This window comes from Oreochromis aureus, linkage group 8 (genome assembly GCF_013358895.1).
Source record: "Oreochromis aureus strain Israel breed Guangdong linkage group 8, ZZ_aureus, whole genome shotgun sequence".
NCBI classification, from domain to species: Eukaryota; Metazoa; Chordata; class Actinopteri; order Cichliformes; family Cichlidae; genus Oreochromis; species Oreochromis aureus.
Window position 1 is genome coordinate 10,659,929 of NC_052949.1, and position 17,635 is coordinate 10,677,563.

Sequence of the window (17,635 nt, forward strand, 5' to 3'; positions counted from 1 at the left end):
CCCTTCTTTTGCCACTTTTTCTCCAAGTCTGCAGTGCCCTTTTCTATTTTTCTTTTTCTCTTCTTCAATCTCTGCCTTCTGTCTTTTATGATCTCATCTTTCCTTTCCTTTCCTTTCCTTTCCTTTCCTTTTCTTTCCTTTTCTTTCCTTCTTTTAGTTTCCTTCTCTATCATTTTTTTTTCATTTGCTTCCTTTGTTTTCTTTACTTTTTTGACTTCCTATTCATTTCTTTTCTTTTCCATTTGTTTCATGTCATTCCTCTCCTTCCTTTTCCTTAACATCCTTTGCTTTCTTTTCTTTAACTTCTTCCTTTTTCTCCTTTCCTTTCCTTTTTTGATTTTCTTACCTTTCCTCCCCTTTCTTTTCTTTTTCTAATGTTCTTCTTTATTTCCTTTCCTCTCTTTGATTTCCTTATCTTTTCTCTCTTTTCTTTTCATTTACTTACATTGCTTCCTTTCCTTTTTTGTCTTCTTCCTTTCCTTTCCATTCCTGTCCTCCATCAACCCTGAATGCCGTTTCTCTTTCTCTTTTCTCTCTCTCACCAAAACCGCAAAAATTGCACACGATTCCCAGAATGCATTGTAAATATTGATGGTTATGTAATAGCCTAAATATTAAGCAAATATTCACCACTCTTCTTATTTTCTACTAATAGGATAGGGTGAACTCATGTGCACAGCTATAATGGGTCGTGTGTGTGTTTTTGTGCGGGTGCATGAAATTACATGTATTATTTCACATGTAAACTTTAATGTTGCAGAGTGTGATCAGGAAAATAACCTTGAAGCTTTAAAAAAAAAGACCCACGTCTCGGTAATATGCTCACACATGCAGCGACACGTGCTCATACAGTATGTTCATACACACACACACACATGAAACACACAAATATAAGTTTAGAGTGGGAAAGAGGGGTGAGAAGGAGAAGCACGGAGGGGAGGATGAACTCTGGGCTCTCCCTATTGTCAGCCGGGGCTATTTGAAGTTACACATAACCCAATTACAGGGAAACCACTGTGTGTGTATGTATGTGCACGTGTATGTGAGAACATGCATGTGGGGGTTTTTCAAAAACTGAAAGGAAAGAGACAGAGATGAATGGTGGGAGAGAAGTGGAGAGAGTGAATGAAAATGGAAAATAGAGGTCAGTGGAAGAAAGTGAGAAGCAGAGAATAGGAATGAAGTGAATGGAAAGGAGTGAAGAAAGTGCAGCCAAAGGACAAACAAAGGGAGCGTGCAGTTTCTGAAAGATCGAGTCTTTCTTTCTTTTACAGCAACATTTAAATATACTTCTCGCCTGTAGGTTTGCTTCAGAGGGAAGAAGACAGCGTGAGAGGCAGGCTATTGTCCTCAGGGACAGTATCAGCTCTTTGTTCAGCTTGCTTGACACCAGTGTCACTGTCACCAAGCCATACTAACCCACAGCAGAGAGGGGGAGAGAGAGACAGCAAATAGTGTCAAGTAATAACCTCCCAGTCAGGTTTTAAGATGGGAAATGCAACTTAAAGGGAAAAAACATGATAAAATGAGACAGTTTGTGGTTGCCTAGGTAATCATCTAACAATATTTACCATCCTGCCATATCAATCGGTGGTTTGCTTATGCAAACCGGCAACTGTATGATAAATTTGCAGTTATGGGGTGAACATTGTTGACGGTTGGCAGTGCAGACCGTGGGGGAGGTATGAACAGCCTGTTTGTGGGCTACTCTTGGTTGTGTTGTTGCTGGTCTGTCAGCCAGCTGCAGAAGAGCAAAGTTCTAACAGTAAACTAGCTAAAGTGGGACTGAGTGATAAAAACAGTGAAAAGTGTCCTGGCACTCCCTGAACCTCTTTGGCCCACTTGCCAACCAACCAGCATTCGACCTACGCATAGCCGAGCTACATGCTGTTGGGTTTTAGGAGGACTTCACAGGAGCATGTTTGCGTAGGTTGAAAAGCCCTCCTCATAGGCTCTCTCCAAACTGACACAATCATGGTAAAACAAGCATATCCAAGGATCCAACCGTTGCTTGATGACTTTCTGTGATCTCTGGTTGTCATGAATCGCTTCCTCTGCGTTCACCATAAATAAATACCAATATTCACCATCAGTTCCACTTGGGACTTGTCATTCATGTAAATGTAACCATATACTGTATTTAAAGACAAAGACACTGTGACATCAACTGTTGGTTAGTGAAGTTTCGTTGTGAAGGCTCAAACCGAACACTTTTGCCATTGCCATCTTGGTATTTTAAAACTGAGATAGGATGTTTCTGTGAAACTGAGAGTCACTGCAGGCTCATTTAGTAGATGTTTGTCAAACACAAAGGTAGCCTTGCCAACAAGCTTCCCCTGCTTCATTATATTTTTGTAATCAGAGGAGTCAGCCATGGTAGACAGTTTTAGACCTAAAAATATTCGATTTTTAGGTCTAAAACTGTTTTAGAGGTGCGTGGGTTCTCTCTGTTAGATTATTTGTTGAGTCTACATTGGCTGTAGAGAGGAATACAAGCTGTCTTTCTGTATTAGCCCTGGGACAGACTGGTGACCTGTCCTGGGTGTAGCCTCTTGCTCTATGACATTTGTGAAAGGCCCCAGCCCCCATGGCCCCAAATTGGATAAGTGGAAGAAAATGGATGGATGTTGTTGTTCTGCATCTTTTAAACGTATCACTCAGTCTTACTCTGCAGATGGAGCTCTTTCAGTTCTGACAAAATTGCAAATGTTCGGATTTCCAAGCATTTTAAACACATTTTAAGGACTCGAAATCTTGCTGACTTAAAGCTTGGCCACTCCATCTGTGTAAAATACGATCACAAGCTTCAGAAGAGCTACTGATGTATAATTTGCTCAGATTGTACTGCGCTTATTGCTTCCAAGTTTTTGGCAACAGTTTGGGAAAGACACCGCCTGGTTTGAACACGACAATAGCCCTGTTCACAAAGTGAGCTCTATTAATAGTTTTCCTACTTGGGTGTGGAAGAGCCAAACTGGCTCTGTGCACAATCCCAACACCTCTGAGAGAGCTGTGGGCCAGACGTCATCACCCAGCAGATACAGACGTCACTGAAGTGGCTGAAAATCTGGAGAGTGGCTGTAATAGCAGTGTAGTAATACCCAGGGTTTTTGAATGTGATGCAGAACTATATCACGACTTTTAATGTTAAATATTAATATATTTAATATTTTGGCCATATTATAACATTTTCTATTGTTATCTGATTTCTCTGGAGGTTGTTGGTGTAAACAAAAGGGAGCACACTGCATTTCTGCTTCATAAACTGCTTGTTTTTTATGTAATTTTACTTGGTTTGATTGTTTTTCCTTGCATAAATTCTATAAATATTAAACATACTAAAAAAAAGAAATCACTCTAAGGACGATTCTCACCTCATCACATGTGAGGTTAAAAAGGCTTACCATCCTGACCTACTGAATAATAAAATAATTTTTATTCCTAATTGGAAAACTAATCAAGCCCAAGAGAGTGTTAAAAAAAAACCTTAGTTGAATAGGGAGGAGGGACATAGAAGTTTTGATATGTCCATTCAGTTTTTCCTGGTCGATACATCATGCCTCACATACTTTGAATGAAAACCAACGGCTATAATACAGACCACAGTGAAGCTGTGGAACAAAATGATCACAATGACTTTTTTTCCCCAAAGCCAAGAAAGATGGAAAGAAGTCTTAGAACAGGACTGAGATTAGGAGAGAAAATTCAATAAAAGCTTGCTCTATTTGACATACAGTGTCAAATGTTGACGTGATAGAGCCACAGAATATCAGATGAACGTAGAGGAATGTTTTTCACCGAATGTTAACATTTATCGCCGCAATATGGATCAAAGAGGAGGCTCCATAGTGCACCGGGGACCAAGCAGGCATCCATCCATCCGTCAGATTCTGTCCTTGGATAAACTTCCTCAAACCTCCTGCGTATCACTTGATGAGCTCAAGTAAAGCTGAAAAACAGGAAGGAGAGTAAAAGATGGATAAAGGCCAGAAGAAGACGAGACAGTTCAAGAGAAAAGGACATCAAAAATATTATTACTGAAAGCAATGTATTATTACCAGCACTAGTGGCAGTAGTGGTAATAGTTTATTAGTTATAGGTCTAGTATAATGGAGGCTGGCATTGATGGAGCCACTACAGAGGTCTACATGGGACAGTGGGCAGCTGTGTGCGTTCAGGTGTCATTCATCAACATTTTTGATACTAGTTGAACAGAACAGAAGATTTAAATTGAGTTGAACTGCTTTTAAATTCATTTTTTCATTCATCAAAAGTGCTTTTTATTCACCTCGATTGTTTTGGTGTGAGTTACCCAGTTTTTGAGATAGAAATGACTGCCTTCTCATGTGTATGATGGGAGTAGATGGCCCACTCCTTGCAGTGCTCCAAAATAGGAGTGAACTGTCCCTTTAATTGCATGGATGATGGATATCGTTCAAGCAGCTATGCAGAGAGAAGATATAGTACAATTATTGCAAGAGTAATTGCTCTCTTACATCATTGTGTGCTTTGAAGGCATTTGTTTAAGCTCAGCTCTCTTAAGTTCATTTTAATCACATTTGCCATTGCAACACCTTGATACTTTTCTTTTTAGCCACTCTGAATCTTTGGCATGCAGAGAAATTCATGGTCGCCTTGATGATAATAAGGCATCCAGGTTCAGTGGCTACAAATCTAGTGCAAATCATCACCCCTCTACCTCCGTGCATGACAGGTGCTATGACATTTTCACACTGATATGCTGTGTTTGGTTTTCACCAAACACGGTGCTTTGCATAATGGCCAAAGATCTTAACTCTGGTTTTGTCTTTCCAAAGGACATTGTTCCAGAATTTTTGCGCCTTGTTCAGATACATCTTTACAAACCAAAGCTGTTCTGCCATATTCTTTTTAGAGAAAAGATGCTTTCTCCTGGAAACCTGTTATTTTGCAGTTTCTCTGAGAATTGCACAGTCAGACTTTGGGGTCCACTCCTGCCAACTGTCTTGAATGGCTTCCAGTTGTGGATAAACTTTAAGGAGAATGGTGGACTTTAAATTGTTTTCTAATGGCCTTATGACGCTTCCCACATTGATAGGTAGCAGCACTTAGTTCTTTAAGCTCATTACTGATGTCTTTGCTCCATACCTTTGTGTTAACACAAACCTATATGCTCCAGACCTGCAAACTGCCAAAACTTCTGCTTTTATAGAGGTCGTCACACTTGCTAAAGATCAGCACCGTGATTATCAACACCAGCATCTACTTTCTATTGAAGCAGTAAGGGTGTACTTACTTTTTCTCTCTGCAATCCTGTGGAAATGACTGTGGTGAGAAACTGGCTTTTGCAGATTGTTGTTAGACATCAGAATGAAGTAGAAGTTGATCATTGTGGCGAGTAATCACCCTGTAAGACACAGGCAGCTGGCTTAGGTCATGCCAACTGCGAATGTTGTAATGATGCTCCTGCCTACAACAGGTCAGTGAACAACGTTATCAGCTAAATGTCAGGCACATGCACTAGAAAATGCTGAAGCAACCCATACATCCAAATCCTCCTTTAGGGACAAATTTACTAAACAGGGCAAAATAACATGTGAGTGTGATTCCCAAATAGCACTCATAGGTGGGGTTACTTTTATGGGTATTTTATAAAAGCTACTGTTTTCTAAACCCAGCTGCAGACAATTCATCTCAATATCAAGCACAAAAAATAAGATATGCCATTTTTTGGCATTAAATATCGGTGCAATTAGCAGAATTGTGTGTCGCAAATGTTAATAAATCAGTTTGCACGCTTCATTTAAATGTTGTCCTCCCTAAATTTTGTGCCTTGAGAAAAGAACTCCCAGAAATACATATGTAACAGGGTCAGTTACAAAAATCTTCCCACCTCTTACATGCAGTCTTGCCACTTTTCACACCAGAACCCAACTTGCGGTGCTGCACCGCGTTAGGAAATCTGGCCCTTAGTTTTCTCTCAGACTGCAGCAGAACCCACTGCTGTTCCTCAGCTTCTGAAATGCTCTGTAAAATGTAAAATGGATGCTAATGCACTACTTAAGAAAAAGCTTTGCTGAAAAGTTATTAAATTTCGAAATCTGCAACCTTACCACAACACCACTGAGAAATGTAGTTAAATTATTAGTAGAGCACTACAGCCCACGCTGCTTATTTGTATCAGATGCTGGCAGAGATGGATATCTGAAAATGAATACTGACTGCTGAGAAAAGGTGACTGCTCACTCTGTGACAACTGCCTCATGCTCAAAGCCAGGTTGTGCTGACTTCCACCAAGTTGATAAGGCAGACATGAGGTCACAGGTTAGTGTCTTGATGCACGGCACAAAGAGTGTCCTCACCTCAACATCACACGTGGAAAATCTCCTCCATCTGTAGTCGCTGTCTGTACTGCATCCACAGGTCCTGGTTTCCTTATGCCTGCCAGTGCGGGGTCAGGGAATTTGAATGTCTTGTGCCTTGACTCACTCTGGCTTCCAGGAAGTCTCCAGCATCAATACACATCATCATCATCACTTGCCAGCCCCATGTGTGAGTGTGTGTGTGTGTGTGTGAGTGTGTGTGCGCTATCTCAACCAGTGCAGCACAGTGTGTCTCTCTGTAAAATCACATGGTTCGGCTTTTCCCCCGCGTGCCTGCTGCTTGGCCTATTTCCATGGTAACTAGCCGAAGATGTGGGGACACACAAACACATGAGCACACACACACGCACACACACACACACACACACACACACACACACACACACACACACACACACACACACACACACACACACACACACACACACACAGGCACACACGGTCCACATAAACAGCACTTGTGCGAAGGCTTGCCAGAGCTATCTCGGCTGTGTGGGGCTGTAGGGTGCAGTCAGAGAGAGGATGTGTGATCACACACTCCACACAGGCTCAGCGGGAGACACACACACACACACACACATATGCACACTGTATGCTGAGAAAGAAGCTCAGAATGCTGTGCTGTAGAGAAAAAAATGGCACACCAAATCCCTTTTTAAATCCTCAGGCAATTTGGATTTGTTTGTTAACGGATAAACGTATATAAGAGATAGATAGATAGATAGATAGATAGATAGATAGATAGATAGATAGATAGATAGATAGATAGATAGATAGATAGATAGATAGATAGATAGATAGATAGATAGATTGATAGAGTTTGCAGTAGAACTCTGTGTCTGTGACAAGTGGATGAACTGACAATGTTGCTGCCTAACAGTTGCATAATGTTTCCTTCTGTATTCGCTCTGATGCATTTCACTTGCCATCCTTGTCACGATGTCCCCTCCCCAAGCTCTATCCCACCCCCCCATCACCCCACCCCACTGTTACCCATCCCATGTGGCCATCGCCATAGCAACTGCCCACGCTGCTCACCTGCTCGCCGCAGCATCCCTGCGCCCTCTGGCCTCTCGCCAAGGGGGTGCTGTGGCAGTAACGCAACCCAGCAATCAGGCGAGGGAGCGTTGCCAAAAGTGGGGAAGCTATAGGGGAAGGAAGGAAGGAAGGAAGGGAGGGTGGAGGGGGCACTGCGGATATGTTAGCTACTGCCCTGTGGTGTTATGCAACTTCATGTACACACACCCACGCACACATATTGTAGAGTAACAAACACACACAGATTGCCGTTTTTTTTTATCATCTCACACACGCATGTTTAGAAGCTGTGCATATTGATGCTTGAACCAGCATAAGCTCCAGATAATGTCCCTAAGTACTGATTATGAAATGACATAACAGATTTCTTCCTGTGTCCTATCACTGATGCACCGCTACCCTCCCTCATATTATTGTGTTCGTATGATGTTTACATGATGGCAAAGCGACAGCCTTTACTGCCTTTTTAAAATTTGCTTGTTTAAATGTATTTCATTGTTTTATTTTGCCTTTTTTATGTGTTGATGCCACAAAAAAGGCCCAGACACATTTCAGAAGTATACAGTGATCAGCCATTACATTGATACCATTGACATGTGAAGGGAATGACATTAATCATCTTGTTACCGTACTGGCAACCATGTGTATGATACTATGACATAAACCACCCACTTAATCATAATTATAGACCAAGTTCACCCTCCAACAACATATGGCCTTGCAAAAATTGGTTGTAAATGTCTTGCAGAGTTCCCAACCTGCAACCCATGTGACCCACATGATCTACTTAACATGTGCAAGACAATAGGTGTGTTTAACCTGATATTGCGGCAAAACGTGAAGTGGACTATTCCCATGCCATGAGACTGGGTTGGTGTGTTGTGACTATTGGGCCACATCTAGTCTCAAAGTCTGAGCCAAAGTGCCAAAGTATCCTGATTAGGACCAAATGTTGCCGCTATCTAGGCTAAAGTTGCATTAAGTTGCAGTTTTGCTTTGAGCGATCGAATGTGATGATTACTTGTTCATGCCGTTTCCATGCTAGCGTGTTGTAACAACTATAAAGGCAGTAGAGGGAATAGTTATCAGTGATATTCTTGTATCTGCCAAACAAACTCTCAGGAGGGGTAGACCAGTCTCACTTTCGTTTACCTGGTTAATACCCTGGAACAGAGTTTATTGTTTAAGTCTCTACAAGTCCTCGTCATTTTTTTTTTCAGCTGCATTAGTACTAAAGGAACATCACTGTGTCTGTGGGTCAACAGGATTTAGTACCACAGTTGTACCTGTTGGTAAACCTGCTAAAGGTTCTTGTTGCTCGTTGTCGTGTGTGCAGAGTCCTAACAGGTTGGTCTTTGTGTCTTGCAGGCAAAGTAAAAGAGGAGAAGAAAGCATCGACGGAGTCCCCACATGGGAGCTGCAGCGCTGTCTAATCCATGTGACAGAATCTGCCAAAGGACGCTTTGGAAACATTCTCATGTCTTTAAACACAAACTGCTAAATCCGAGGAGCTAAAAACAGAAAAACAAAAAGCCAACCGCTGGCTCATGCAAGTGGACAGATTTTAAAGTAAAAACACGGCTGGAGAGGGGCAGGGTTGTATGGGTGCCAAATCCCCGTCTAAGACACACCGCGTCTCCTCAATCTACGGCCGCCACCTCCCTCCTCTTCCTCCGTCCATTTTGTCCTCCTCTGCTTTTCTCTCATTCTCCCTCGTTCTCTCTCATGGGAGTGACATAGAGGCCGTTGTTTGGTCTACTGCCCCGCCCCTTCTCCGCCTTGTCGTGGAAACGGGGGCGTCCAGGTAGTGATGTCGTGGAAGAGGAACTACTTTGCGTCGGGTGGTGGAGCAGTAGGTGGGGTGCAGGGGCTGGTGACCCCGAGAACCATGACCTCTATCGCACCCAGCAAAGGCTTGAGCAACGAGCCGGGACAGAACAGCTGCTTCCTCAACAGCGCCCTGCAGGTCAGTCAGATAAACACATGCAGAAAGTTTTAGGGGATAAAATGTTTTTCATGCAGATTCTTATGACTAAAGCAGTATTCACTGGCAGCTGATCTTAATCCACCTGCATGAGTAATTGTCGCACTAGTTCAAATACTCTAAATTCGTAGGTTTTCTTAGAAGTTAAAAAAATCTGACTTTATTTGATTATCTGTCAGTTTAACTTGTCTACCCTTCCATTTACCTTCCTCTAAAATATGTAGACTCAATAATAAAAGCTGCATGTTTACCTATAGTGATAAAAAAAATACTAATTTACACAGCTTCAAATTCTTTCTGGCTGCTTAACAACTCGCTCTTCTATCTAAGAAAAGCACAAAATACAGGTGATTATTTCTCCAGTGATTAAATATGACAAAATCTGTGTTTCTCTGAAAGCCTTTACAGTGAAAATTTTTCAGTTTAAGTTTGTCTATTATTGGCAAAAAATAGCAACTACTTCCTTATATAAAAACTCATTTTTCAACATCTGTGTCTATATTTTCACATTTAGGACATAATGCACAATGCTAACACACACTTTCATGAAGCCAGTGGTCACAAGCCTACCCTCGCACTGCAGTAAATTGCTCTTAAAGCACGATGGGGATGAGATTAGCGCCATATTAACGAGGGTTTGCGTGTTTTGGTTGGTTTTGGCACTGCTGACCGTCTGGCTTCAGTGTGGACATCCAGTCTGAGTGTGTGGATGCTTACGCTGTGCTGCTGCATCTCCTCTCTCTCTTCACACACACACACACACATAAAGATTGCTTCCCTCCTCCCAAGACTTCCAGCTGGCACAAACATACCTGCACTCACATGAACACACACACATACGCACACACACACACACACACACACACACACACACACACACACACACACACACACACACACACACACACACACACACACACAGACACACAGTAAATACCTCTTGAGTACTGGCTTGAAAGAGAGCGAGGAAGAGAGAGAGAGTAAGAAAAGAGAGAAGTTAGCTGAAGAGGGAGGGGGGTGGTGGGGCAGAAGCTTAGGGAGAGTCGAAGAGAGCAGAGGGATAGATGTGAAGAGGAAAAGTTGCTGAAGGAGGAGTAGAGAAGAAAGGGATGAGGAGTATGCAGTATGAAAAAACCAAGGAGAAGACCGAAGGGGATGCTGCTCAGAGGTATAAAGGAATTAAAGAGTCCAATAAGGTAAGAAGAAAGAACAGAATGTTTGTGAAGAGCAAAGAAGAGAGGCGGGGAAAAGGGAGAGAGATGAAAAGACAAAGTGAAGGACATATAGTTTGGGTGTTTTTTGCGAAATAAAGAAAATGTCTCAACAGAGGCATGCAGTGCAGCTTCAGCAGCAAAGGAAGTGGGCCACTTCAAGGACACGCACACATGTGCACACACATGCACACACATGCACACATAGAATGGGGAGAGGATGTTTTTAGCAGGACACAGATGAGTGAGGATAAACTGAGGCAGTGTTAAAGAACTGAGCTGCTGTTGGCACTACTTTACTGTGTGTGTGTGTGTGTGTGTGTGTGTGTGTGTGTGTGTGTGTGTGTGTGTGTGTGTGTGTGTGTGGGGGGGTGCTCATGTGGGCGTTTTTGCTTGTATTAACTGTCTGTTGGCAGGTGAGATGAACAATCAGACATCAGATTTCAGCTTTAGGACAGACTTGCTTCATCAGCAGTTATCCTGCAACTTAACATTATTTTTGCAGAGATTATTTTAGTTTATCTAATGTAAAAATGTACAAATGCCACGTCTCAAATAGAGAAACATTTTATTTTTACAGAGCCCTACTTTTTCTGCCTGAAATCCAAAAATATTCTCTTTTTTTGTACATTGAAACAAACCATTATCACATATTATTTATTCATTTAGGTTCATTTTTTCATGTTTATTTATAAATCACTTTTTAAAGATCTTTCTAACATTAAAAAAATACTGTCAACCAGTCCATTCAGCAGCTAGCTGTAAAAAAAAGCTTTGCTCTTTGTTCTGTATAATGTCGTACTGCTATTGTGCATCGATACTAAGTGAGATACTCTCTCTCCTGCTCCTCAAGGCCCCTTGGGCAAAGAAGTTAACCTCCTGCTGCTGCTGCTGCAGTGGAGCTGCTGTGTGACAGCAGCTGCATCAGTGTTTTTTTTTCTGTATGAATTCATGTAGTTTAATGAGCGAGGTGCTCCAAGGTAAAGCGTATGCTCAGCAACTTTTCATTGTGTAAACACAGGTAAAAAAATATCATAGCTAAAGGATGTATGGATAATGCTGGCTTTGATAAAAAAGAAACATGGGTTCACTCATCAGGCATCGGCGTGCATGTGTGCGTGTGCTTGTGTGTGTGTGATGCAGGGGTAGGGAAGAGCAAAATTAAGATGTGCACCGTTTTCTACATGACTCTTATCAAAAACAAATTTTAATTTCATTTTAGGATTCATGTCTGTATGGATTGCAAAATTAAATTTTTTATCATATGCTTGCATTGGTTTTCCTGCAGTTATACAGCTGAAGTGAAAGTAAAGTAAGATTTGCACATTGCTGCAGGACCTGTACTGATGTCAGAGTTCAACACAACCTGCTTGAATCAGAATCTGACCCTGAACAAGTAGAGACTGCTGTTACACGCCACACTACTTAATAGTAAAGAAAAATATTTAGTGTGTGCAAAGAGACGCAGTATGCTAAATATGCCATGGTGCAGGTCAGCATGCTTTACTGGTCATTCTGATCCTGTCAAGGTTGACGCTCAAGCTTCAGTGAAGACGTGTTTCCGCTGCCTTTAGTCTGCCTGTCAGCAAGATTATTCTGAAAATTTCCAGCCTAATTCCTTGAAACTAGATGGAAGTGATCCTTCTAGTTTTTCATGTATTCACCATCAGGGAACGCTAACAATAAAGCCAGCCGAGTTCAGGCTGTGGCTTAGCAGAAATGATTCACACAGTTCTTGTTTGCTGACTCCTAAGATTTCTGCAGTTTATGATTGCACTCAACTCTAACATTTTGACATTCTCTAGCTTCTGTTCAGTGGGCATACAATCAAAGCTAACGGTAATGTTAGCCTCAGTAGCCGTTCAGTATTTGGACATTTTGTTGCAGAGAAACTTCCATAAAAAAAAGTCAAAGTAATGCACTGTTTTTTCAGTTCCTCGGATGCTGTGAGTGCATGAAGACTCTTATGTTCACTCTGACTGCCAACAGCAGAACATTTGTAGCTGAGACGTTTTACAGTTAGAGACTCTGGCAAGCAAATAAAGAGGCCGGAGTGCAAGGTAGCTGCTTATTATGTGTGCCTATGACAAGAGGCACACATATTACTATTCCTCGGATTTATTATTATTATTATTATTATGTGTGCCTATGACAAGAGGCACACATATTACTATTCCTCGGATTTATTATTATTATGTGTGCCTATGCCAAGAGGCACACATATTACTATTCCTCGGATTTATTATTCTTATTATTATTATTTTCCTTTTTCCGCCTGAAATTTTGCAGTGTATCTCGACCCGCAGTTTTGAGACAAGCTTCATATATGTTACCTCATTTTGTGCGGCTGGATCTGGAATGGTGTGCTATGACTTTTGGTGTTTATGAATTTTATAGTTTTTAAATATTAATATTTTAGTGAAAATTTTCCAGCGCTCCTCTGCCAAACAGTTTTGACATTAGGGTTACATATGTTAGATCATTTTGTGCGGCTGGAGCTGGACTATTATGTCATGACTTTTGGTGTTTATGGCTTTTATAGTTTTTTAAATATTACTATTTTAGTGCAAATTTAGGCCAATTCATCTTTTGGCGCCAAATAAACAGACTTCATTTGTGGTGTGTTGGCGCCATCTTTTGGTCCCATTGAAACAAATTTCAAACTTCATTTGTGGTGTGTTGGCTCTCTAGTGGTATGCCGGGAGTGGTACAGCCTGTCTACCCTTATTTGGATTACCGTAATGATGACAATTTCAACGGTGCGCACAGCGTCGCTGCTTTCAGGAGCCATTGGAATTTTTAAGGTTGCGCAAATCATTCAAAAGTTACGGTAATGCTTGGTGGAAAACTCCATATCCCACAATTCATAGCACACCTCTGCCGAGTTAAACAATGGCGGCCACCACTTCGTTTATATGTCTTTTATTAGTGTTTCTAGGTCACAAAATCAACTTTTAAGATATTTTCAGGCGAGAATGTAGGTGTGTAAACTTCAAATATCTGCTTGTTTTATCAAGACATCCCATATTAGCGACAATGCTCTGACGACCTCGGTCCTGCCTGACAGCTAGCCGGCTACCTAGCTAGCTGCCGCGACTTGGCTGCAAATGGACAGCGAGGGACTCTCTCTCCTTTCACCTCCCGGTCTCTCGCAAATGCTCGCACAGAATCGGAGTTACAGCTGGATGTGGAAAAAATAACTGAGTTGTTTGGTGGTGCTATAATGCGGAGCTACAACAGTGGGCAGCTATCCACGGTGTATGACAGAAAGGACATGCCACGACCGCCGATCGACCGGTGTTTGCTAACGCGGAGGTCAATCGTGGATCAGGAAAGCGAAGGCAGGAGCGTGAGGTGAACTGAATTTCAGGTAAGAAGTTATGACCTGCACTCTATTTGGGTCAGATATGAACCGAGTTTAGGTGTAGTTTATTTAGCAGCAGTTCTCTTATGTGTTGCTGATAGCCGGCTAGCTAGCTAGCGCCGCTAGCATAGTTAGCTCGCGCCGCTAGCAACCCTTCGTGAAAAAGCACCCAGGCTTGGCTTATATTGAGGCGGGTGAAACTCGTGTCAGCACCGGTCGCTCTCTATTTGGGTCAGATATAAACCGAGTTTAGGTGTAATTTATTTTCGTTGACCTTTACAATCGTACTGCCACGGGAGTTTATATACAGCTGTGTGCGCACTAAGTTACTGACGTTGGACTTTATTTTATTCATTAGGGTTAGTTCATAGAGTTGCCGTGCCGCACAAACGGAATCGTCCCCACATTCAGAGAAAACATTATGATTTATTCTGTCGTTACGAAGCCTCCCCTGTCATTCTCTCGCGTGTTGAAACGTCAATCATGAAACTGATCAATGATCGGCTGTTCGCTCTTATTTATCGCGCTAAACAACAGCAGCATCGTTTAAAGCTTGATCAGCTGTTGTTAGAATTCATTTGCTTTTAATTTCTAGTATCAGCTGATGTCGATGTGGAAAAAATAACTGAGTTGTTTGGTGGTGGAGCTACAACAGAGGGCAGCTATCCACCGGTGTGTGACAGAAAGGACATGCCGCGAAGGAGACATATGAGGCGGTGAGGCTACCGCCGATCGACCGTGTTTGCTAACGCGGAGGTCAATCGTGGATCAGGGAAACCAAGGCAGGAGCGTGAGGTGAACTGAATTTCAGGTAAGAAGTTATGAACTGCACTCTATTTGGGTCAGATATAAACCGAGTTTAGGTGTAATTTATTTTCGTTGACCTTTTACAATCGTACTGCCACGGGAGTTTATATACAGCTGTGTGCGCACTAAGTTACTGACGTTGGACTTTATTTTATTCATTAGGGTTAGTTCATAGAGTTGCCTTGCCGTAAAAACGGAATCGCCCCACATTCAGAGAAAACATTATGATTTATTCTGTCGTTACTGAAGCCTCCCCTGTCATTCTCTCGCGTGTTGAAACGTCAATCATGAAACTGATCAATGATCGGCTGTTCGCTCTTATTTATCGCGCTAAACAACAGCAGCACGTTTAAGCTTGATCAGCTGTTGTTAGAATTCTTTTGATTTTAATTTCTAGTATCAGCTGATGTTTGCTGGAGCATGAAGATGAAATCAGGAGATGTCCTTACTGAATCATCAGAGCTGAACTGGTGATGGAGAAACAGGTTTACACTTTAGGTGACATGAATGAGTTGAAGGAAGTTATGAGTTGTTTCTGAGAGACAAAGACCAAGCTCCTTTTTGTGTAGCTGACAGCTGGTAACTGTGCAGGGGCAGCTAGGGCATACTTTTCTTTCTTACTCTCATATAAAATATTTAGCTTTTATTAAATAGTTATCTGAATCTCACAACCAAAGTTTGTATAATAATACACAAGATTGGCTGTAGACCATTGTTCATAATTCAGAACACTGTGTAAAAATAACAAAAACAAAAAGTGAATGCATGTGTGAAAAGTGGTCCATAATGTAATGCTTCAAAGCGTGTTCATGCAAACATTGTTGGGTCTGCCGTGGTACAATGGGACTTCTGCTCATGAACCTGTGTGCACAGCGCCTGCAAATCGGCGCTGTACGAAGTAACTTCATCTTTACACAAAACTGTAAGCTGTCATCTGTGAAGCGTGAGCGGTGTTTGTTTTACCATAGTTCATGGTGGAGAATGGCTGCTCTTCTGAGTTTTGCTCTCTGTAGCCGTATGAATGGCAAACTACACTGATTAACAGCGGCATAGGCACACATAAAATTTCTTCTGAAATTTTCCTTTCTAGTTATTATTATTATTATTCTCCAGTTTCCGCCTGAAATTTTGCAGCGAATCTCGCCCCGCCCGCAGTTTTCAGACAAGCTTCATATATGTTACCTCATTTTGTGCGGCCGATCTGGAATGGTGTGCTATGACTTTTGGTCTTTGTGAATTTTATAGTTTTTAAATATTAATATTTTAGTGAAAATTTTCCCGCTCCTCTGCCGAACAGCTTTGACATTAGGGTTACATATGTTAGATCATTTTGTGCGGCTGGAGCTGGACTATTATGTCATGACTTTTGGTGTTCATGACTTTTATAGTTTTTAAATATTAATATTTTAGTGCAAATTTAGGCCAATTCATCTTTTGGCGCCAAATAAACAGACTTCATTTGTGGTGTGTTGGCTCTCTCTGGTGGTATGCCGGGAGTGGTACAGCCTGTGTACCCTTATTTGGATTACCATAATGATGACAATTTCAACGGTGCGCACAGCGTCGCTGCTTTCAGGAGCCATTGGAATTTTTAAGGTTGCGCAAATCATTCAAAAGTTACGGTAATGCTTGGTGGAAAACTCAATATCCCACAATTCATAGCACGCCTCTACAGAGTGAACAATGGCGCCACCACTTCGTTTTATATGTCTTTTATTCGTGTTTCTAGGTCACAAAATAAGCTTTTAAGATATTTTCAGGCGAGAATGTAGGTGTGTAAACTTCAAATATCTGCTTGTTTTATCAAGACATCCCATATTTAGCGACAGTGCTCTGACTACGTTGGTCCTGCCTGACAGCTAGCCGGCTACCTAGCTAGCTGCCGCGACTTGGCTGCAAATGGATAGCGAGGGACTCTCTCTCTCCTTTGACCTCCCGGTCTCTCGCAAATGCTCGCATAGAATCGGAGTTACAGCTGGATGTGGAAAAAATAACTGAGTTGTTTGGTGGTGGAGCTACAACAGAGGGCAGCTACCCACCGGTGTGTGACAGAAAGGACATGCCGCCAACGAGACATATGAGGCCGTGCAGGCGATTGCTAACGCGGTGGTCAATCATGGATCAGGGAAAGCGAAGGCAGGAGCGTGAGGTGAACTGAATTTCAGGTAAGAAGTTATGAACTGCACTCTATTTGGGTCAGATATAAACAGAGTTTAGGTGTAGTTTATTTAGCAGCAGTTCTCTTATGTGTTGCTGATAGTCGGCTAGCTAGCTAGCGCCGCTAGCATAGTTAGCTCGCGCCGCTAGCAACCCTTCGTGAAAAAGCACCCAGTCTTGGCTTATATTGAAGCGGGTGAAACTCGTGTCAGCACCGATCGCTCTCTATTTGGGTCAGATATAAACCGAGTTTAGGTGTAGTTTATTTAGCAGCAGTTCTCTTATGTGTTGCTGATAGCCGGCTAGCTAGCTAGCGCCGCTAGCATAGTTAGCTCGCGCCGCTAGCAACCCTTCGTGAAAAAGCACCCAGGCTTGGCTTATATTGAGGCGGGTGAAACTCGTGTCAGCACCCGTCGCTCTCTATTTGGGTCAGATATAAACCGAGTTTAGGTGTAATTTATTTTCGTTGACCTTTACAATCGCAATGCCACGGGTGTTTATATACAGCTGTGTGCGCACTAAGTTACTGACGTTGGACTTTATTTTATTCATTAGGGTTAGTTCATAGAGTTGCCGTGCCGCATAAACGGAATCGTCCCACATTCAGAGAAAACATTATGATTTATTCTGTCGTTACGAAGCCTCCCCTGTCATTCTCTCGCGTGTTGAAACGTCAATCATGAAACTGATCAATGATCGGCTGTTCGCTCTT

General features: G+C 42.1%; 1 protein-coding gene across 3 annotated transcripts in view; it reads left to right on the plus strand.

The window, feature by feature from the left end:
* The window catches only part of LOC116328801 (inactive ubiquitin carboxyl-terminal hydrolase 54-like), a 70,960-nt gene that overhangs the window by 2,070 nt on the left and 51,255 nt on the right, over nucleotides 1-17,635 (plus strand). For all 3 annotated transcript variants that reach the window (XR_005614023.1, XM_031750683.2, XM_039616034.1), the window contains exon 2: nucleotides 8,769-9,366. Coding sequence is in view for 2 of the 3 variants with exons in the window: in XM_031750683.2 (XP_031606543.2) it covers nucleotides 9,211-9,366 (156 nt within the window). In the remaining variant the exon portion in view is untranslated. The remainder of the gene's footprint in view (nucleotides 1-8,768; nucleotides 9,367-17,635) is intronic.